This window comes from Mauremys mutica, chromosome 16, assembly GCF_020497125.1.
Source record: "Mauremys mutica isolate MM-2020 ecotype Southern chromosome 16, ASM2049712v1, whole genome shotgun sequence".
In the NCBI taxonomy this organism is placed as follows: domain Eukaryota; kingdom Metazoa; phylum Chordata; order Testudines; family Geoemydidae; genus Mauremys; species Mauremys mutica.
This window is the reverse complement of record NC_059087.1, coordinates 22,931,466-22,948,855: the sequence shown is the minus strand read 5'-3', so window position 1 is coordinate 22,948,855 and position 17,390 is coordinate 22,931,466. Positions and strand designations below refer to the sequence as shown.

General features: G+C 49.6%; 1 protein-coding gene across 1 annotated transcript in view; it reads right to left on the bottom strand.

Moving 5' to 3' along the window:
- PXN (paxillin) overlaps positions 1-17,390 on the bottom strand; it is a 70,595-nt gene that overhangs the window by 31,812 nt on the left and 21,393 nt on the right. The window contains exons 2-3 of the mRNA XM_044989612.1: positions 3,169-3,395; positions 2,529-2,644 (exon numbers count right to left, since the gene is read on the bottom strand). Of these exons, the coding sequence (XP_044845547.1) occupies positions 2,529-2,644; positions 3,169-3,395 (343 nt within the window). The remainder of the gene's footprint in view (positions 1-2,528; positions 2,645-3,168; positions 3,396-17,390) is intronic.

The following is a 17,390-nucleotide window of genomic DNA, read 5'->3' as shown; positions in this document are numbered from 1 at the left end:
AAAAATATCGGCCATACGATTGTGGGATACTTTTGGCAGCCTGCCAGAGCACGAGTCCAATGGGGCTGCATCAACACAGCAAACCAACAGGGCTTGAACCCCTCAGGTTCAGACCTTTCAGCCCTGTAGGTCTGGGACCTTGGGTTAGTGCAATCTGTGTGTAGATGGAAGGAGATTACAGCTGAGCCTGAGTCTGAACCCTGGGTTTACGTTGCTTACCCTTAGGATATGTCTACACTGCAATAAAACACCCGCGGCTGGCCCATGTCAGCAGACTTGGGCTCGCTTGGCTATAAAACTGCAGTGCAGAGGTTCAGGCTCAGGCTTAAGCCTGGGCTCTGGCCCAAACATCTACGCTGCAATTTTATAGCCCAAGGCCCACAAACCCCCGTCAGCTGCAGGTGTTTTATTGCAGCCTAGATATACCTTTAATGGCTTTAACCAAAACAAGGACTGTCAGGCTGCTGCTGAACTAATTCAAGAACCAGCTTTCATTGTGATCAGCAGAAAGAACTGACGTGGTTAAAACTTGTCATGGATCAGGAAAAAGTCACAGCTGCAGCAACTTAAACATACCAGACAGCAGGTGGACTGTGCAGTTCGGGGAGGCTGCTGGAAGCAGCTCTCAGGGTCCTAGAGCTGCAGGGGGAGTTATATTAACTTGAGAAAGAAAGGAGCAGCAGCAGAAATTGGAACACTGAAAAAGCTGTCTCCCTGTTCTTGCTACCTTTTCACAGTCTCCTAATAGGAGAGTGGGGGCGGTATTTGTGTCCGTAAAGATATATCTAAATAGTCCTGACCTCTCTGAGCACGGAGATTTATAGATTTGCCATGAGCAGTCAGATTGTTCCTTCATTCAAGGTCATTTTATAAGTCAAATCACTTCACATCCAGCCAGTTCACAGGGAACTGAATCATTTCTGTTGGTCATTCCCTGGACGCAGCTTCTGTCTCCCCTCTAACAAACTGCATCTAGGATGCTTAACATGGGACTATAGGAGACTATCCTTTGCATTTTTATGGAGCTGCTCATCCGTAGAGCTCAGAGCAGGCTCAGGTTTACCGTACAGTAACTCCTCACTTAACGTTGTCCCGGTTAACGATGTTCATTGTTACACTGCTGATCTATTAGGAAACAGGCTCGTTTAAAGTTGCGCAATGCTCCCTGATAAAGTTGTTTGGCAGCTGCCTGCTTTGTCTACCGCTTGCAGGATTCCCTGGAAGAGCAGCCCCTCCGCTTGGGGATTTGAACTGGAGGGGCTGGCATCTCCCCCCGCCCCATCAGCTCCCTTAACTTCCCTGTAGGTATGAGACTCAGCAGCTGCCCAGCAGCAGTTCAGGTGCTCCCTCACTGCTCCTGATCTGCCCTCTGCCTTGGAGCTGCTCCCGGGAGCTCCCCTCTTGCTGGGGAGGGGGGGAGAGAGGGGTGCTGATGTCAGGATGTCCCCCTGCTCCGTACCCCCTCTCCACAAAGTGGAGGAGGGGGACAGGGCTCAGGGACAGAAAGGAGGGAGCTTGCTGGAAGCCAATGCTTCCTGTCTGACCTACTTAAAAGGGGAGCGTACTTGAAGTGGGGCCAGTGTACTTAAAGGGGCAACACGTCTCTCCGTCTCTCTCACTCATGCACACACACACCCCCCCAAGCACTTTGGAAAGTCAGCACCTGTGCAGCCGTGCATGTGCTGTCAGGAGGAGAGAGTGGTGCACTCTAGCTGGATAGTGTGGGTTCATCATCATGTTCAGTTTTTTGCAGGGAAGTGTTTGCAGCCACTGCCCTGCATCTATTGTGTTTCCTCCCTCCTGCCTCAGTCCATGCTGACTTGTAGAGTGTGAGGCTATATTAACAACAGCTTGATAACCCTTGAGAGCTCAGCCGAGTGCTAGTTCATCATTTAGCAGCAAGGCATTCCCTGGGAAATATTCCACCCTCTGACTCCACCACCTCAACCAAGCTTCACAATCATTCATTGCTGTGTACAAATATTAAACTGTTTAAAATTGTTTAAAACTTTTTTGACTGGCAAAAAATCCCCCCCCCCCATTTACATTAATTCCTATGGGGAAATTGGATTCACTTAACATCGTTTCGCAGAGAGTCGCATTTTTCAGGAACAGAACTACAACATTAAGTGAGGAGTTACTGTACAATTGGAGAAACAAACACAGCCAGGTTAAGTGACTTATCCAAGATCAGATAGCAAGTCACAGGCAGAGTTTGAAACAAAAGCCATTTTTTTCTGATTCTCTGGTGCCCTATTCACTGGATCCTGTTGCTTCCTACCCTGCCTATGGAGGGATTAAACCAGCTTTCCCATCTCAAAGTCATTTCCACAAGGCTAAATTAACAATGACCTCCATGAAAAAGGAGTTCTCAGAACTCTAGAGCCCTGAGCAGTAAAACCGAAACAGGACGAGTGAGTCAGTATCTATCCCGCCTCCTATAACTGGAAGCGGAGTCCCAGCGCTTTCTGCTCACAGCACCCCGACCACAATTCAGGCTTCTCATCTCCCTAGGAGAGGCAGGATACCTGTAGACGTGCTCCTCTTCACTGGCACGTGAGGAAGAAGAGCAGACACTCTCTCGGGGAACGGAGGCACTGGAACTTTTGGCACTGGCGCTGTACACAGGAGACTGGGACTGAGGCTGAGGAAATGAGATTTGTATTGGAGACTGAGAACATTGAACAAATGCGTGAAATTAACAGGACAAAGCCTGACAACAAACAGCTACAGATCAGCCTCAACCCCTATTGCACAAGCTAGCCCAGCAACGTCTCATGCTCCCTCTAGCTCACCTATGAATTTTGCCTCTGAGCTGGAAACCTCCTAGTCTCCTTTCCATAGGCTGCAAGGTGGGTGATTAATACTAGTCTTTTGTACTGTGGTTTTCACTGGAACATTGATGATGGGTCTTCAACTGGTATTTTATCACTAAACCAGACGGAAGTGGGTGCCTAGACTCTCCCTTCCCCCAATCACTCCATCTTGTTGGGAAACTTCCCCCATTTCCTCACCACACACCAGCCTGCTGATTACCCAAACTCCTCCTTCCTCCCCACAATCCCCTCCCACCCGCCTCGCCTTATCTCCTGCACCCTAGATACACTCCCCATCAGATCAGAAGACATGCACAGACCCCTTCGCTTCCCCCTAGCATCGCACACTTACTTGCTGGTGGATGTATCGGGAGATGCTGGGTTGCCACTGGTCTAAAGGGTCAATCACAGTCCCATTCAGGGCTTCGCTGGAAGGAGGCGGCGGCACAGGTGGGGGCACTGAGATCTCCTGGTATGTATGGTTTCCAGTTGGATAGGAATAGGGTGTTTCCTCCGACAAGAACACTGGCCGTTTGGAGATGTGAGAGGTGGTAGACTCCAGGTCCGCTAGCAAAGCATCTGCAGAGAAACAACACGAAAGGTCTTTTTGTCTTAAGCAGACCACCAGTTTATTCCTCTTCCCCTCATTCAGATGGTGTCACATTTATAGCCCCTCTGGATGATCTACTGCACATCCTTCAAAACTGTACTGGACAGGGAATGTGGGTCAGTAAAACCTCTGCTATAAAAGGAAACTTCAAGAGGTACCAAAGTAGCCGGAAGAAATCCCAATCTGGGATTTTCTGCTAAACTGGGGAACAGCCCAGCAGCAAGGAGCTTTTGGTCTCATTGTGCTTTGCAGTAGAAGAACTCGGACAGATCTACGTCAGATATTGACACAGACTAATTACAAGCCCCATATCATTAAAACATGGCTGTGAGTGCCACTTTCTCCAGGAAACGAGTTCCCTGGAAAGGATTTTCTCTTGAATCAAAGAAGCCTGAACTGGCACAAAAGAGACTTTTTCAATCAGTTTTCAAAAAGTTTCAATCAATCTATCAGTGCAGCAAGCTAGCATTTGCCTCCCAGAGGAACAAGATTCCTTCTCAGCACACAGCAAGCCACACAAACGGTTAACAGGATGGTGCCTGCCAGGTAAATGCAATTTAATCGCCTGGAAACAGTTCTTAACTTGCTGGGTGGAGACTGCTTACAAATTTCTGAAGGGAAGAAAAAACCTCCATAAAACTAGAAACGTACACACTAGCATGTCAGGCAGAGGGAAACACAACGAGCGGGTAAGACCCTCTCTGGAATCAGAATAGTCTCTTCAACCTCTGAGATGGGGCAAGAAAATGGGTCCCCACCATTTTGGCTTTCTTCCCGCAAACTTTGCTCCGTGCCCGGTCCAAGCACAGCAAGCACCCTTTGCAGTGACTCACAGACAAATCCCAGCTTGCTGGGCCTGTGATCCCACCCCAAGGCGTCTCCTGCAATCCCCAATGGTGGAAACTCCAGTGAAGCATCGCAGGTCTGTACTGTACTTGTTTTCTAAAGAAAGCCTCACTGGCTGGGTGCCCAGCCTTCCAGAGGAGCAATAGACTCCAACGCACATCTACTTAAGGCTGGTAGAGAGGAGAGGAGCTGATCCACAAGGGACACAGGCATTCTCCATTACCACAGCATCAAGATGTACCAGGAAGGGCAGTTCAGAGAGACAGAATGCTGCCAGAGTCCAGTAAAGTAATGCAGCTTATGCAGGACTAGGAGATGAAGCTGCTTCTCCAGAAGCCCCTTTAACTGCTCTGGATTTCCATCCTCTTCACCACAACTGCAGACCAACAGTCTTCAAGGGATCTCTCAGCCATTTTCCTCTCTGTGTGCTGCAGCTAGCTTCAGTGCCTTCAGAACTCAGAGGGAAAATCTCCCCCATTGCTAGGCTTCACAGACATCTGGGCTCTCCAAAGCACAGCACAGCTCCCAAGCCCCAGCTGGCATCACACAGTCTCTGATGGCAGCATACTGGCTGTCTCCTCAAAACCCCTTCCTGAGCTGAGCAGCTCATACAAGCCTAACACATTCAATAACCCAAACTGTATGCAAAGGTCAAATGGGGGACAGAAGTTGTTACACTACACAGAGAAGGAAGGAGAGGCTTTCCTGTTCTCCCAAGGGCATCTTCCTCCATGGGCCAAGGTGTTACCATGGAGAAAGACCTCTTAAATCAGAGCCCATCCCTATGGCAGGGCAGAAGAGAGGGCCCCAGCAGAGGAGGTATGTTAAATTAATGCCATGACTTTAGTCTCACCAAAAGATACTCCAAGTCATTTAAACCACAGTCGTCATCTTATGGTGGCCAAAATATCCCAGGAACAGATTCCCCAAGGGCTTTTCACAGCTGGGGAAAAGTCAGTCCAACCTTTTTTAAGCAACAGAACAGCAGGCGGATTCCAGAGCTATACAGACACATACCTCAGAGGAGCCGAGAAAGTACTGCCGCCGCTCTGACTGTGCAGGTCCAATGACTGTGGTTTTGCGTACAGTTTCCTGCACAATCTCTATCAGGGAAGGTGTGGTTCTTGCCTCCATGCACTTCTCCGGGCCAATGACTAAAGCAAATCAGACTCCACCAGGAAGCTAGAAAACCACACAAACTCAAGCCTTCGGAGTCTCCACACCCATAGCACATAAAAGCAGAGTCCTGTGCAAGGCATTCTGGACACACCTTCCTATCCCTCCCATTCTACTGCTCTTCTCCCTCTAAGGGGCAGACATACGTAACTTTCAGCTCCTCACAAAACCTGCCTTCTCAGCTCACTTGCCCCTCAAAGGAGAGGCTGAGCAGAGGGTACTCCATTTCCTCTTGCTACACAGCACAAAACTAAGCGAAACTAGCTAGATGCACCTGCTTGGTCCCCTGTGTCTGTGCAGTTGGACAAGGAGGGGAAGGGAGAGAGTGGAGAGCAAGCACAGGTGATGTAAAGAAGAAACACAACCTTCCCAGCTGCCCACTGACAAAGAGAGAGCCACAGTGCATGGAGAGGAAATATGGACACAACCACTCTACTCCCTGCTTGTGAGCGGGTTACGTGGCAGACAGTGCAGTTTAATGATTAACTTCCCCCCACATCCTCCCCCCTTCCTGACTTGAGCAAACACTACAGAGCTGAGGAACAGGAAGCTGAAGGAGGAGGGGAGAAAAAAAGGCTGGAGGGGGATCACTCACAGTTACTCAGCCAGAGCTTCTGAGCCAGATGATCAGGGGGGCTGGTGACGAACTGTGCTTCAGCTTTACAACTGCTTCCAGAGCAGTTCAGTTACATACACCAGGGCAAGATCCCCCAAGGCCTGTGCACATTGGGTGGAGAGAGGCAGGAAGGGAAATAAGATCGGGAGCAACCATCTGAACAGCTGAGAAACTCATTTTGAGGTCAACATAAGAGTAAAGTTCAGTTTTAAAAATTTTATTAAAGTAAATGTTTGAAATACACAGGTTGAGAGGAAAGGTACTGTACATCGGGGGTCAGGCTTGGGTTATGGGTGGTTACAGATATCCTTTGCAAGGATGAAAAGATACATACATATCGCATAACTGGCATAGACCTAGATTGGGGTGCAAGGGTTTTTAAAGTGTCAGTGGATAAGTGGGATCGGGTACACCACCCATGGAATGAAATAAGGAGTCCAAGTCCGTATCAGTGGAGCGGATAGGTACATGGGTGGGGTGTGTCCCTCGGTCCGTCAGGGAAGGAAGTGGGTTATTTCCCTGGTCGGCTGTCTCGGTTACTCGGTGTGGTATTGGTGGTGTCCAGTTATGTGTTTGGTATAAATGTCTCTGGACCACCTGATGGTGTCGGACACCATGAGCTGTCTCATGAGCCGGGCGTAGCATCGACCGACCCCACACGCTCTCAGAACTGGCTCGTTGTGGGGGTCCCACGAGCCCAAGGCTCCCACGATCAGGGCGTGTACCTGGACTTCGTAGCCCTGGGCTCTCAGGGTCTCGGCCAGCGGGGCATACTTCGACTCCTTCCGTGCTCGGGCCTCGTGGAAGGCCGGTGACCGGTTTTCGAAAGGCACCATGACGTCTACCAGGAGGACCTCCTTCTTTTAACCCTCAATCCCAAAAGAGACACTGGGGCCCAGGTGGTCAGAGCCTGCTGAATTGTACCAGTCTGTGACACTTTCATCATGTGGAAAGGTGCCCCCTGAAGATTAGTCTGCCAAGACCTTTATAGACTAGCTCAGTGGTTTTCAAACTGTGGCTCGCGACCCAGTACTGGGTTGCGGAATGTAAGGCACTGAGTCGCGGCGGCTCTGGTCAGCACCGCCAACCAGGCTGTTAAAAGTCCCGTTGGCAGTGCTGTCCAGCTAAGGCAGGCTAGTCCCTACCCGTTCAGACACCGGGCTGCGCCCTGGAAGTGGCCAGCAGCAGGTCTGGCTCCTAGGCAGGGGGGCCATGGGGCTCCACGCGCTGCCTCTGCCCCGAGCACCAGCTCCACACTCCCACTGGCCGAGGGCGGTGCCTGCAGGCGAGAACTGCGCGCCTCCACCTACGAGCTGGACCTGCTGCTGGCCACTTCCAGGGCGCAGGGCGGTCCGCAGTGCCAGGACAGGCAGGAAGCCTGCCTTAGCATGGCCACTGACCAGGAGCCGCTCAAGGTAAGCCTGCGCGCCAACCCCATGCCCCAGTCCCCTACCCTGAGCACCCCTTCAAACCCGGAGCCCCCTCCAGCACCTCAAACCCCTCATCTCTGGCCCCACCCCAGAGCCTGCACCCCCATCCCAGAGCCCTGATTCCCTCCTGTACCCCAACACCATCTCCCATCCCATGGCCCCCTCCCACATACCGAACCCCTCATTCCCGATCCCACCCCGCAGACCTCACCCCCACACCCCAAACCTCTGCTCCAGCCCTGAGCTCCTCCCACAACCCAAACCCCTCATCCCCAGCTCTGTTGGGTCACGGGCATCAACAATTTTCTTCAATGGGGTCGCCAGAAAAAAAGTCTGAAACAACACTGGACTAGCCCACAGTTCAGGCTGCTCCTGACATACAAATGTTACAGTCTTGATTGATTTCTTGGTTAAGGAAATGTTCCTTCTTGAATATTCCTCTCCTCCTCCCAGGCAGGCAGTGCTGTGAGATATTGGAGAAGCCAATAAATAGATTTCTCGTTTCCAACCAACATGACACATGTTCACTGAAAAGTCTGAACTCACTGGGGACCAATAGTTTTTGTATTGCTGCTGGCCAACAGAGGGCACCGTGACGGCCCTACTCAGCTCGATGGAACCTTTCAGAGTAATTCACTAGCTTGGCAGCAACCCATCCCTCTGCCTGTTCAGCTCCAAAGAGCTGCCCTTATTTTAGATTTGCATATTGCATACCAACCTTCTGCCAGTCCCACTTACACTGCAATTCCCCAGCCCCAGAACACACCACAGCATCTCTGGGACCACAACCCGACACCCCAGTAACAGCCACACGCGCTGCAGTAACTACTGTTCTACTACAGTCTCCGATTGAGACTTTCTACCTGCTAGAGCTCCTCTTGTAGTCTGGAAACTTCCAAGGTCAAAGAGAGGTCAGAGGCTTCACTCCAGAAAATGGATTTAGTCCTCTTGTAGCAATGAGGCAGGTACAGCACAATCTGACAACAGAACTTCAGGTCCACTGTTTTCCCAATGAGCAAACTTGCCAGGAATGAAGCAAAGGGACTGTATTTAATGCGTCTCAACCTGGACTCCCAAAGAGTCACAGCACACAGACCTGGGGGCACAGCAGTGGAAAATATTCCACTTATTGGTTACTAAATAAGGCTCAGTCTTCCCTTGGTGACATGGAAACTGCATACAGGGCCATAGCTGCCGATCTCCAACACTGGGGCTCCCATTTTCCACTCTGTTACTGCTCATGCTAGAAGGTCTGACAGAATATTGCAGGGTGGGGAGTTGAGAGAAGGGGAGTCTCTACTTACAGCAATATTACTCAGTGCCATTCCTACCCTCCGTTATCACTTCATCCCACTCACAGAGCTTGTAAAACGCTGAATCAATAATGCAGAGATGAGACAGACACAGCAGTCGTAATGCTTAAATCATGAGATTCCTTAGCAAGCAACACTCTTTGAATTTGGAGCACCAGCCACGCACCAGATTACTAGACCAACAGTACAGGCTGCAGAAGCAGCTCATGAGACAAGGAGCAACAGGCTTTGCTATGGCAAGTCAGACTGTGGAGAGGAGAGTCCTCTCTTGGTAAGACCAACTATTACACTCTAAAGTGGAAACTGACTTCAGCTCTGGGTGTAGCTCAAACTGTATCCTTCACAGACTGAGGACACTGTGCTTATATTCAAGCGGCTATTCTATACCAGCTTTCCTGTGCGATGGGGATTCTTAGAAAACTGAGGTATTTAATACCTAGGTATTTCTAATGCACACGGTGGCATCTGAACACCAGGTCCTTAGCTTTCACCTCCCCCAGGAAGCTTTGACAATGAAACAATTATGAACTGCGATGTCCCTGCTATTCTGGTCTTTGAATCCCACAGCTCTGTCAACGCCATTTGATATGAACCAGTGGCAATAAATACTGACTATGATGCCTCAAGGTAGTTCCCAGCAATTGCCAATGTTCTGTCACTGATTTAGACAGTTTGGGACAGTGGTTCTCAAATGGTTGTGCATGCAGCCCCACTTGATAGTCTGCAGAATGAGATATGTAGCAGATCAAGCAGTGCAAGAAAGGGCGATTGGGGGTGGGAAAGGAGTTGGGTCCATGAGAGGATCCCTTTATGAGAAGGTCCACAAAATGAAAAAGCTGGAAAACTTTAGGATAAACTACTTTTACCAGCTCAAACAGCACTGAGAGAGTTAATCACCTCCATAAGCAAGGCTAAGCTGTACACTGTACATTCCTGCCCTATCTCTCCTGCACTAGACACCCATGCACAGCCCTATCAGATGGAGAATAGCTCATACATTCCAAGGACTCTGCTGCAGTTTCCCTTGCCATTCATTCCCTTGCCTGTCAGCACTTGCTGCTATCTGGAGAATGCAGTATCCTCAGGCAGAAGCACCTTTACAAGCAGCCACACTGGCAAATGCCAAAGCTTCCTACATCCCAGGTCTGTCTGACAAAAGCAGTAAAGCCAGCCTGAGGATCACAACACAGCACCAAGAAGGAGCACAGGAACAGTTATCACAGAGCCGCCTTTACACATGTACCGTACACGTCTGGCTCCTTCAGTAGACACTATTTAGCAAAGCCTTCCAAAAGAAGTGCAGAGAACATTTTCACCGGCATTTTCCCTATTGCATCAAGGCTTCCTCTTTGTTTAGCCCCCTATTGAAAGCCTCCTATGCATCCTAGGAATGTCCCTTGATAGAGGAGAGAACATGAAGCAGGAGACAGCAGTGAAAGAGTTATGGTAAAGCCCACAGCACAGCACACTGGCAAAGCTAGAGCAGGCATAACTGCTGGCCTCCTATCCACCCTGGCTGCCTATAACACAGGTTGCCTTTCACTACTCATGAGCAATCCATGAGATTTCCACAAACCAATACACTCTATTCCTCCTGCCAACCCACCCTCATGCCCCACTGCAAGATATTTGCACAAAGAATTACTGGAGAAGATGTCTGCGATACAATTTTAATGATGTCATGTCTAACTCTCAGCAGAAAGGTACTTGCTAGCTACATTACAGAGGCTTCTCTGACCACCAATTCATAAGACGGGAGACTACACCCCAAGGAGATAGTCAGAGGAAAGCATGTACTCTCTCTTCCGCCCATAGCAATCACTCCCGTTTCCAACAGCCTACTGCACTAACTGAAGTCTATGAGTTAGTGGTACAGATACATTAATCATACCAAGGATGACAGAGTTGGTGCAGAGGGGAGAGGAATCCCTAGGATTTCCACAGGCAGCTCATCTTCCTTCACAACTAAGATGGGGTCATTATTAAGGTAAGTGGACAGAACACCAAAAAGGAGCCAGTTTGTAGCACATCTCTCTGCCCTACACCCAGCCTATTGGTCGGAAAAGAAAGGCAACGTAGTGAATACAAGATACCCCAAACGCTTCATAACTAGCAGCCTTTAATTTTCCACAGCTAAAGGCCACTTCTGTGAATTCTGATCCATCAGGCTAGAACGCTACTTCTTGCTTGGAACATCTGGACAGTGAGCAATAAGGATGGATCCAGGACTTTTCAACTAGCCACAGTGCACATGTCCCAGAGGGAGCTGTGCAGCAGAGATGATGAGAATCTCCTGTGGCACTGCCAGGAGGAGACCAGCTCTGTGGCTGAACATTGGAATCATTAGCTATGCGGTGGGCAGTACTCATGAAATATATTTGGTCATATGTGCTACACTATCCTCACTGCAGCCAGGTTTGTTAGAACTCACACCCGATCTTCACATATGAATGCACCACGAGTCTCTCGAGCACCCAAGAATTGTTTGGAACTGTCGGATCTGGGCAGGGACATCTCCAGGGGCCTGGTAACTGGGAGCAAGGAGCAGTAACTGCTAAGTCAAGTTTAAACAAAAAGGATACGACACTGTAGGAATGGTCACTCTGTGCCAGGGTGGCCAAACAAACTCTTGCTCGCGAACCGCATTACAGCTCTTTTACAGTTAAAGTGCAGCTCGTGGTGCTCCCCCTGCCTTCCTCCCATTCTCCACCTCCCAAGAGTGGAGTGGGGGGGACAGCGCAGGACCTCTGCCTTGCAGTGGGGAGGTGGAACAGGGGCTTCTGCACAGCAGGCAGTCTTGGGGCTTCAGTCCTGCAGGGCGTAGCCGCCAGGGCTCGGAGCTTCAGCAGGAGCAGGGCTGATGCCCCAAGCCCCAGCAGGTGCCTCCCTGCTCTCAAACTTCTGAAGATTCCCTTGGCTCAGAGGGTCTGTAAGTTTGGCCACCCCCACTCTCTGGAAACCCAATCCAACTTAGCTTTCAGCCCTCTAAGCGACACGCCATCCTCCAGCCAGTTTACCTTTGTATCTGAAAGACATGGCCTGGATTCAGAGCCTTACACTTTCACTATCCTCCTGTGAGAGACAGTCCTGCTAACTCTCCAAAACCTAGGACTTCAGGGTTGAGAGAGACTCCTCTGGACAGACTTCCTCTCTAACGAAAGCCCAAGGGCCAAACTTTAAAACAGCAACCCTCCTTCCCCCTCATTAGTTGCAAATGAGTCTTGCCTCCCCCCAGCTCCACAAGTACATGACTTGCACTCTCATTTACAGGGAGACAGCTCAGGGCGGTAACACGATCCCCTGCAGGCCAGTTTTACATGGTGAGTAACTGCAGAGGAATGGGGAGCCTGGGTATATTTATCCCATTAAGCAGCCTTTCAGAAGGAGCACTTGCAGCCCACTAAAAGAGCTGATCCAACAAAGACGTGCTGGAGCCTTCCTCCCCAAAATGCCTGTAGGGGACAGACCTACACAGGCCCTGGCAGAATCAGGCCCCAACAGAAAGGGAAGGGGTGGGCGGGAGGGTGCTCCTGACCTGGAAGATCAACAAGGGCAGTCCCTTCAGAAGTGTAATTTTAGCCTATATAGGGAAAAGGGGAGAGAATGATCCGAAAGAGGAAAACAGGGGCAGGAAGGTGTGTAAGGAAGCCTAGGCACAATAGTCTAGTACATGCATCTAATTACAAACTACAAAAGGGACTCTCTAAAAAAAAAAAAAAAACACTCAACCCAAGGACTACAACCAGAACAATAGCAAGGAAGCATAAACTAGATTGTTATATTTATTTGTGTGTATTACCATAGCGCCTAGGAGCCCTAGTCACATGCCAGCAGCCCTTTGTGCTAGGTGCTGTACAAAGACCAAAAAAGATGGTCCCTGCCCTAAGGGGCTTACAATGCAAGTATAAGACAAGAGACACCAGACAGGCAGAGGAACACAGAAGTAATTAAAAAGACAATATTGAGCAGCATGATAGGCAGAGGTCTCTAAACGCTAGCAGCCAAATGGCTAGCAAGATTTTAAAGGCATGAAGACTAACCCCCTAAAATAGCCCACCAATTCACGTATGGCAGAAAAGGTGTAAGAACAGTTTAGCTTACCTTCATTCTGGTAACATGTAAGTCATTCTGAAGAGGCCATTTAAAATGTTTCCATAATTGAATAATACTTTGAATTCCTTACATAGAAGGCACTTGAAATCCGAAGTACTTCCCAGACATTAATGAATTAAGTCTCACAACCCTCTTATGAGGTAGGAAACGATCATTATACCCATTTTTCCAGATAGGGAAAAACTAAAGACACAGGATATGTCTACACTGCAATTAGACAGCTGACTCAGGCAAAGGGGCTCGGGCTCAGGGGCTGTTTCATTGCAATGGAGCCCAAGCTCTGGGACCCTTCCACCTTGCAGGGTACTAGAGCCTGGGCTCCAGCCAAAGGCCAAACGTCTACGCCATAGTTAAACAGACCCTCAGCTCGAGCCCTGTCAGCCTGAGTCACCTAGTATGGGCCAGCCATGGGTTTTTAATTGCAGTGTAGACATACCCACAGAGAGAAGTGATTTGCCCAAGACCCAACGAATACAAGCAATGGTACAGACCAGACGCTGGTGTTTTTCCCTGCTCTGCCCAGATCTTGGGCAAGTCAGGTTGGCTTGACCTGCTCTTATTAGGGTTAGATGACATGGTAAAGCAACTGATTTGTAATAGTGCTCTAGCAAATGCTATTCTAGTCAGGTTCTTATACTTTGCCCATCACAGTCGTCGTATCTGTGCATGCTCCAGAAACCATGGCACAAACCCAGTTCTTTCTGTCTGCTTGCCTTAAAATGACCTAGCCTCCACTCTGATGGGAGATTAAGTGCACATTCACAGAGAAATCCTTGGGATCCCTCTATCCTCTGGCATCATTGATGGCCTTTTGGATGAAAAAATAAGGTAATGTGTCTACAGCACTAACCCCTACAGCTGCATGGGTGCTACAGCAAGGGTCGGAGATTTTCAGGAAATTGACAATGTACGCAAGGCTTCAGACATCAATCACCATAGCAAAGCAACAGAGAGATCTATGGGCAGCTACACCACGCAGCAGAGACAGACACACACTAACTTTTTATCAGAAGCATTTTACAATTGTTTTAACCCAGTTCAGGCTAACTCAACAGCATGGGTTGACCAGCCAGCATGAATGGAACCACACCAAGTCTAAACAGAGTTGTAAACACAATTACATTTCCATCGCCTTAGGTTCTGTGTCTTCTGAGCCTCCAAGATACATCTATGTTATGTGAGGAAACTACTGCAGAGACAATCATTATATGGAAAGAAGGATACTCACCTGGTTCCTGGTCTTCTCTATTCTATGCAGGTTATTGTGCAGCCCTCATTACTTTAGTACCCAAACACCTTCCAGTCATGTATTCAGTGATGAGACTAACATTTGTCACATGTGGCTCTCTCCCTCCCTCTCCCCAGGAGGAAATGGTATGTGTTTTTAAACTTCATTATAATGTACACTGTGCTCTGTATTTGTATTAGTAGACACAAGGTTAAACAATTGTCCCTTGTATTTGGAAGAAAAAGTGGTGAGGTTTGTGGGTGACCTGTTCAGGGCCGCCCAGAGGGGGGGGCAAAGGGGGCAATTTGCCCCAGGCCCCGGGCTCCGCAGGGGCCCCCAAGAGAACAGCGGAGGCTCCCACCTCCGCCCCTCTCTTGGAGCCTCGGCGCATCAAGCGCCGAGTCTCCCGCCGAGCCCGGGAGCCCCGCCCCGCTCAGAGCCGCGTGGTGAGGGGCGGGGCTGGGAGCTCCAACAGGGCCTGAGCCCCGCCCCGCTCAGAGCGGCGTGGGGAGGGGGCGGGGCAGCTGCCTCCGCTGGGCGTGGAGCTCACAGCCCCGCCCCCTCACCACGCGGCTCTGAGCGGGACGGAGCTCAGGGGCTCGGCCGGAGACGCGCTCAGGTAAGGGGCCGGGGCGGGGGGGGTTTAGAAGCCGGGGCCGCCGCCGAAGCCGAAGCGCAGCCCGGGGTCTTCGGCGGCGGGGGGGCCCTTCTGTTCCGGGACCCGCCGCGGAAGTGCCCCGAAGGCCCGCGGCGGGGACCCCCCCCCCCGCCACCGAATTACCGCCGAAGACCGGGCTGCGCTTCGGCGGCGGGTCCCGCTTCGGCGGTAATTCGGCGGCGGGGGGCTCCCGCCGCGGGTCTTCGGGGCACTTTGGCGGCGGGTCCCGGAACGGAAGGGCCCCCCGCCGCCGAAGACCCCGGGCCCCCGGAATCCTCTGGGCGGCCCTGGACCTGTTTATTGCTTCCATAGAGTCAAATAACTGGGACTGCAATTAGGGTTGCCGACTCTAATATTTAAAAACTGGACACTCCAGCAGGAGCGCCGGAAGCCCCTCACCTCACATCCCCTTGGAAGCAGAATATGAACAGTGCACAAGGATTGCACTAGCTTTTGACACAGACCTCTCCTTGCCTCAATCGTCTGAATAGAAGCCAACTGTACAAGCTGCGGAAACCCTGGAAAATCCCAACAGGTGAGCTCAGACCACACACAGGAGCCTGGGGTTGCTGAGCTGATTTCTCTTAAGGGAAGGGTTAAGAGTACTGTTCAGACAGCATACTGAGATATGAAGGACATTTCAAAAGTGTTCCTGTAACTGGCTCAAACCAACAAGCCCCATCACTTCCTTGCAAGTTTACACAAGTAATTTGCTGAAACCCATGCCCGCACAGCAGCTCAGCAATGGTGCACTTGGCAGAATTAACACGCTGAAGGTGCTCCAGGCTGTCAGCACCTCCAGGGGTCAAGCTTTTTGCTAGCAGCTTCCCACAGTGAGAAGCCTTCTAAGAGTATACATACACACAGCCTCTATAGGAGACCAGTTGGCCATACTGTGGCTTGAGTCAGCTCCTTGAGTCAGCTCCTCCATTCCCCCTCCTCCAGCCAATGAGGCAGCGGACTAGGTATTTTTGGAAATGTTGATTCTATTCATATCAATACGTGGACAGGTAACTAAGCCCAATTTTAACCAGACCCACAAGGTATGATGGCACAGATTCACACAGACAGTGCACAGGCTGAGAGGAAATTGCAACTGCCTCAAAGATCATCTGGCAGTTTCCTGAAAGATCAGCTCAAATCCACAGCACTTAGTTAAAATCCAAAATCCAAACAGTACAAGGAAACCGCAAAAGAAAAAGATTTTCCTAGCACATCAACAATTTTCCACTTCATTCAAACTTCAGAAGCTAGACTGGACCTAAACTCAAACAAGCTGAGAGGTGTCAGTAAAAGTGTGTGTGAAAAAAGAATTAAAATCAAATCATGCGTTTCCCTCTTGTATTCACCAAGACAGCCTGCGGCTCCCCTCCACCAAGTCTGCTCTTGGTCAGATCATGGAGGTGTTTCACAGTGCTGTGTAAGCATCCTTCTACCAAACAGACTAAACTGGAGCAGTTGCCCTCCAGATTTCGGAAACTCTTGAAAGTACAAAGCTGACACTTAGAAGTGGCTGGATAGTACTTGTAATTATAAATGCAAAGATAATGCTAATCAAATCTCTCGGGCGTTAGACGATTGCTTACAGGGGTCAGGAAGCAACGTCCCCTAACCTCTGCTATATGCAGTGTTGCACAACTACCCAAGTGAATTATCTGGGGTGGAGGTGTCACTTTTTCTGAAGCATTAGGTATTGGCCACTGACAGAAACAGAATGCTAAACTTAGAGGAGCAACTGTCTGACCACATAGCCTAACTCGTTTGTTCTTAGATGCTATTGGGCTGGAAGACTGTGCTTGGATTAGAAGGCTACAAAACCAGATGCAGATGTCCAATGTCTAATGACTTAACCTATCATCCATGCCACCCACTCCATCACACTGACTAGGATAATATACACCATGAAGCTACCAAGTGGAACCCTGGGAGCAGTAATCCCCACTTTACTGGATGTGCATATCCTGACGAAAATCACTGGCCACTTTGCTCACTGTATTTTGTCCCTTTAAATCTCTAACAATTTCAACTTGTTGTTGTGTAGTTTATACTTTGCTTCCAGAATTGAGTATTTGAACTTAATTGGAATAGTGCAAGTTCTTCCCTGGGCTCAGGGATCATTTACTTCCCTTACTAAATATCCTGCTACTAATTTCTCTTTTAAAAAAGAGGTAGGGTTTTGTTTTTTTAAAGTCTGTACTTCTGCTCTTTAGCCAACAGCAACTTTCCCCACTTAAGAAATAGAAAGACACCTTAGATTTGTTTCTTCTTGTTTTTAAGTTTAGTCCTCATCCTAGCAAACTCACCTCGGGTCAAAAAGGATCATCATATACTGGGTCCTGCGGTTTCTATGCTTTGCTCCTTTGTATTAAGTAATGACAATAAATACCATGTACTCTGTTTTACAGCAGCGACATGTGGCCATCTGGTGCCTGGTAATACGTGACCCTCAGTTGGGCAGAGTTTAGATGCCCCTGGGATAAAGGTTCACAGACATGAAACCCAGTTGTGTGAAGCTAGAATAGGGCATGGTAGATGTATTCATTCTCCCCACTCCCGTGGTACCTTTCCACCCAGACTGACTGCA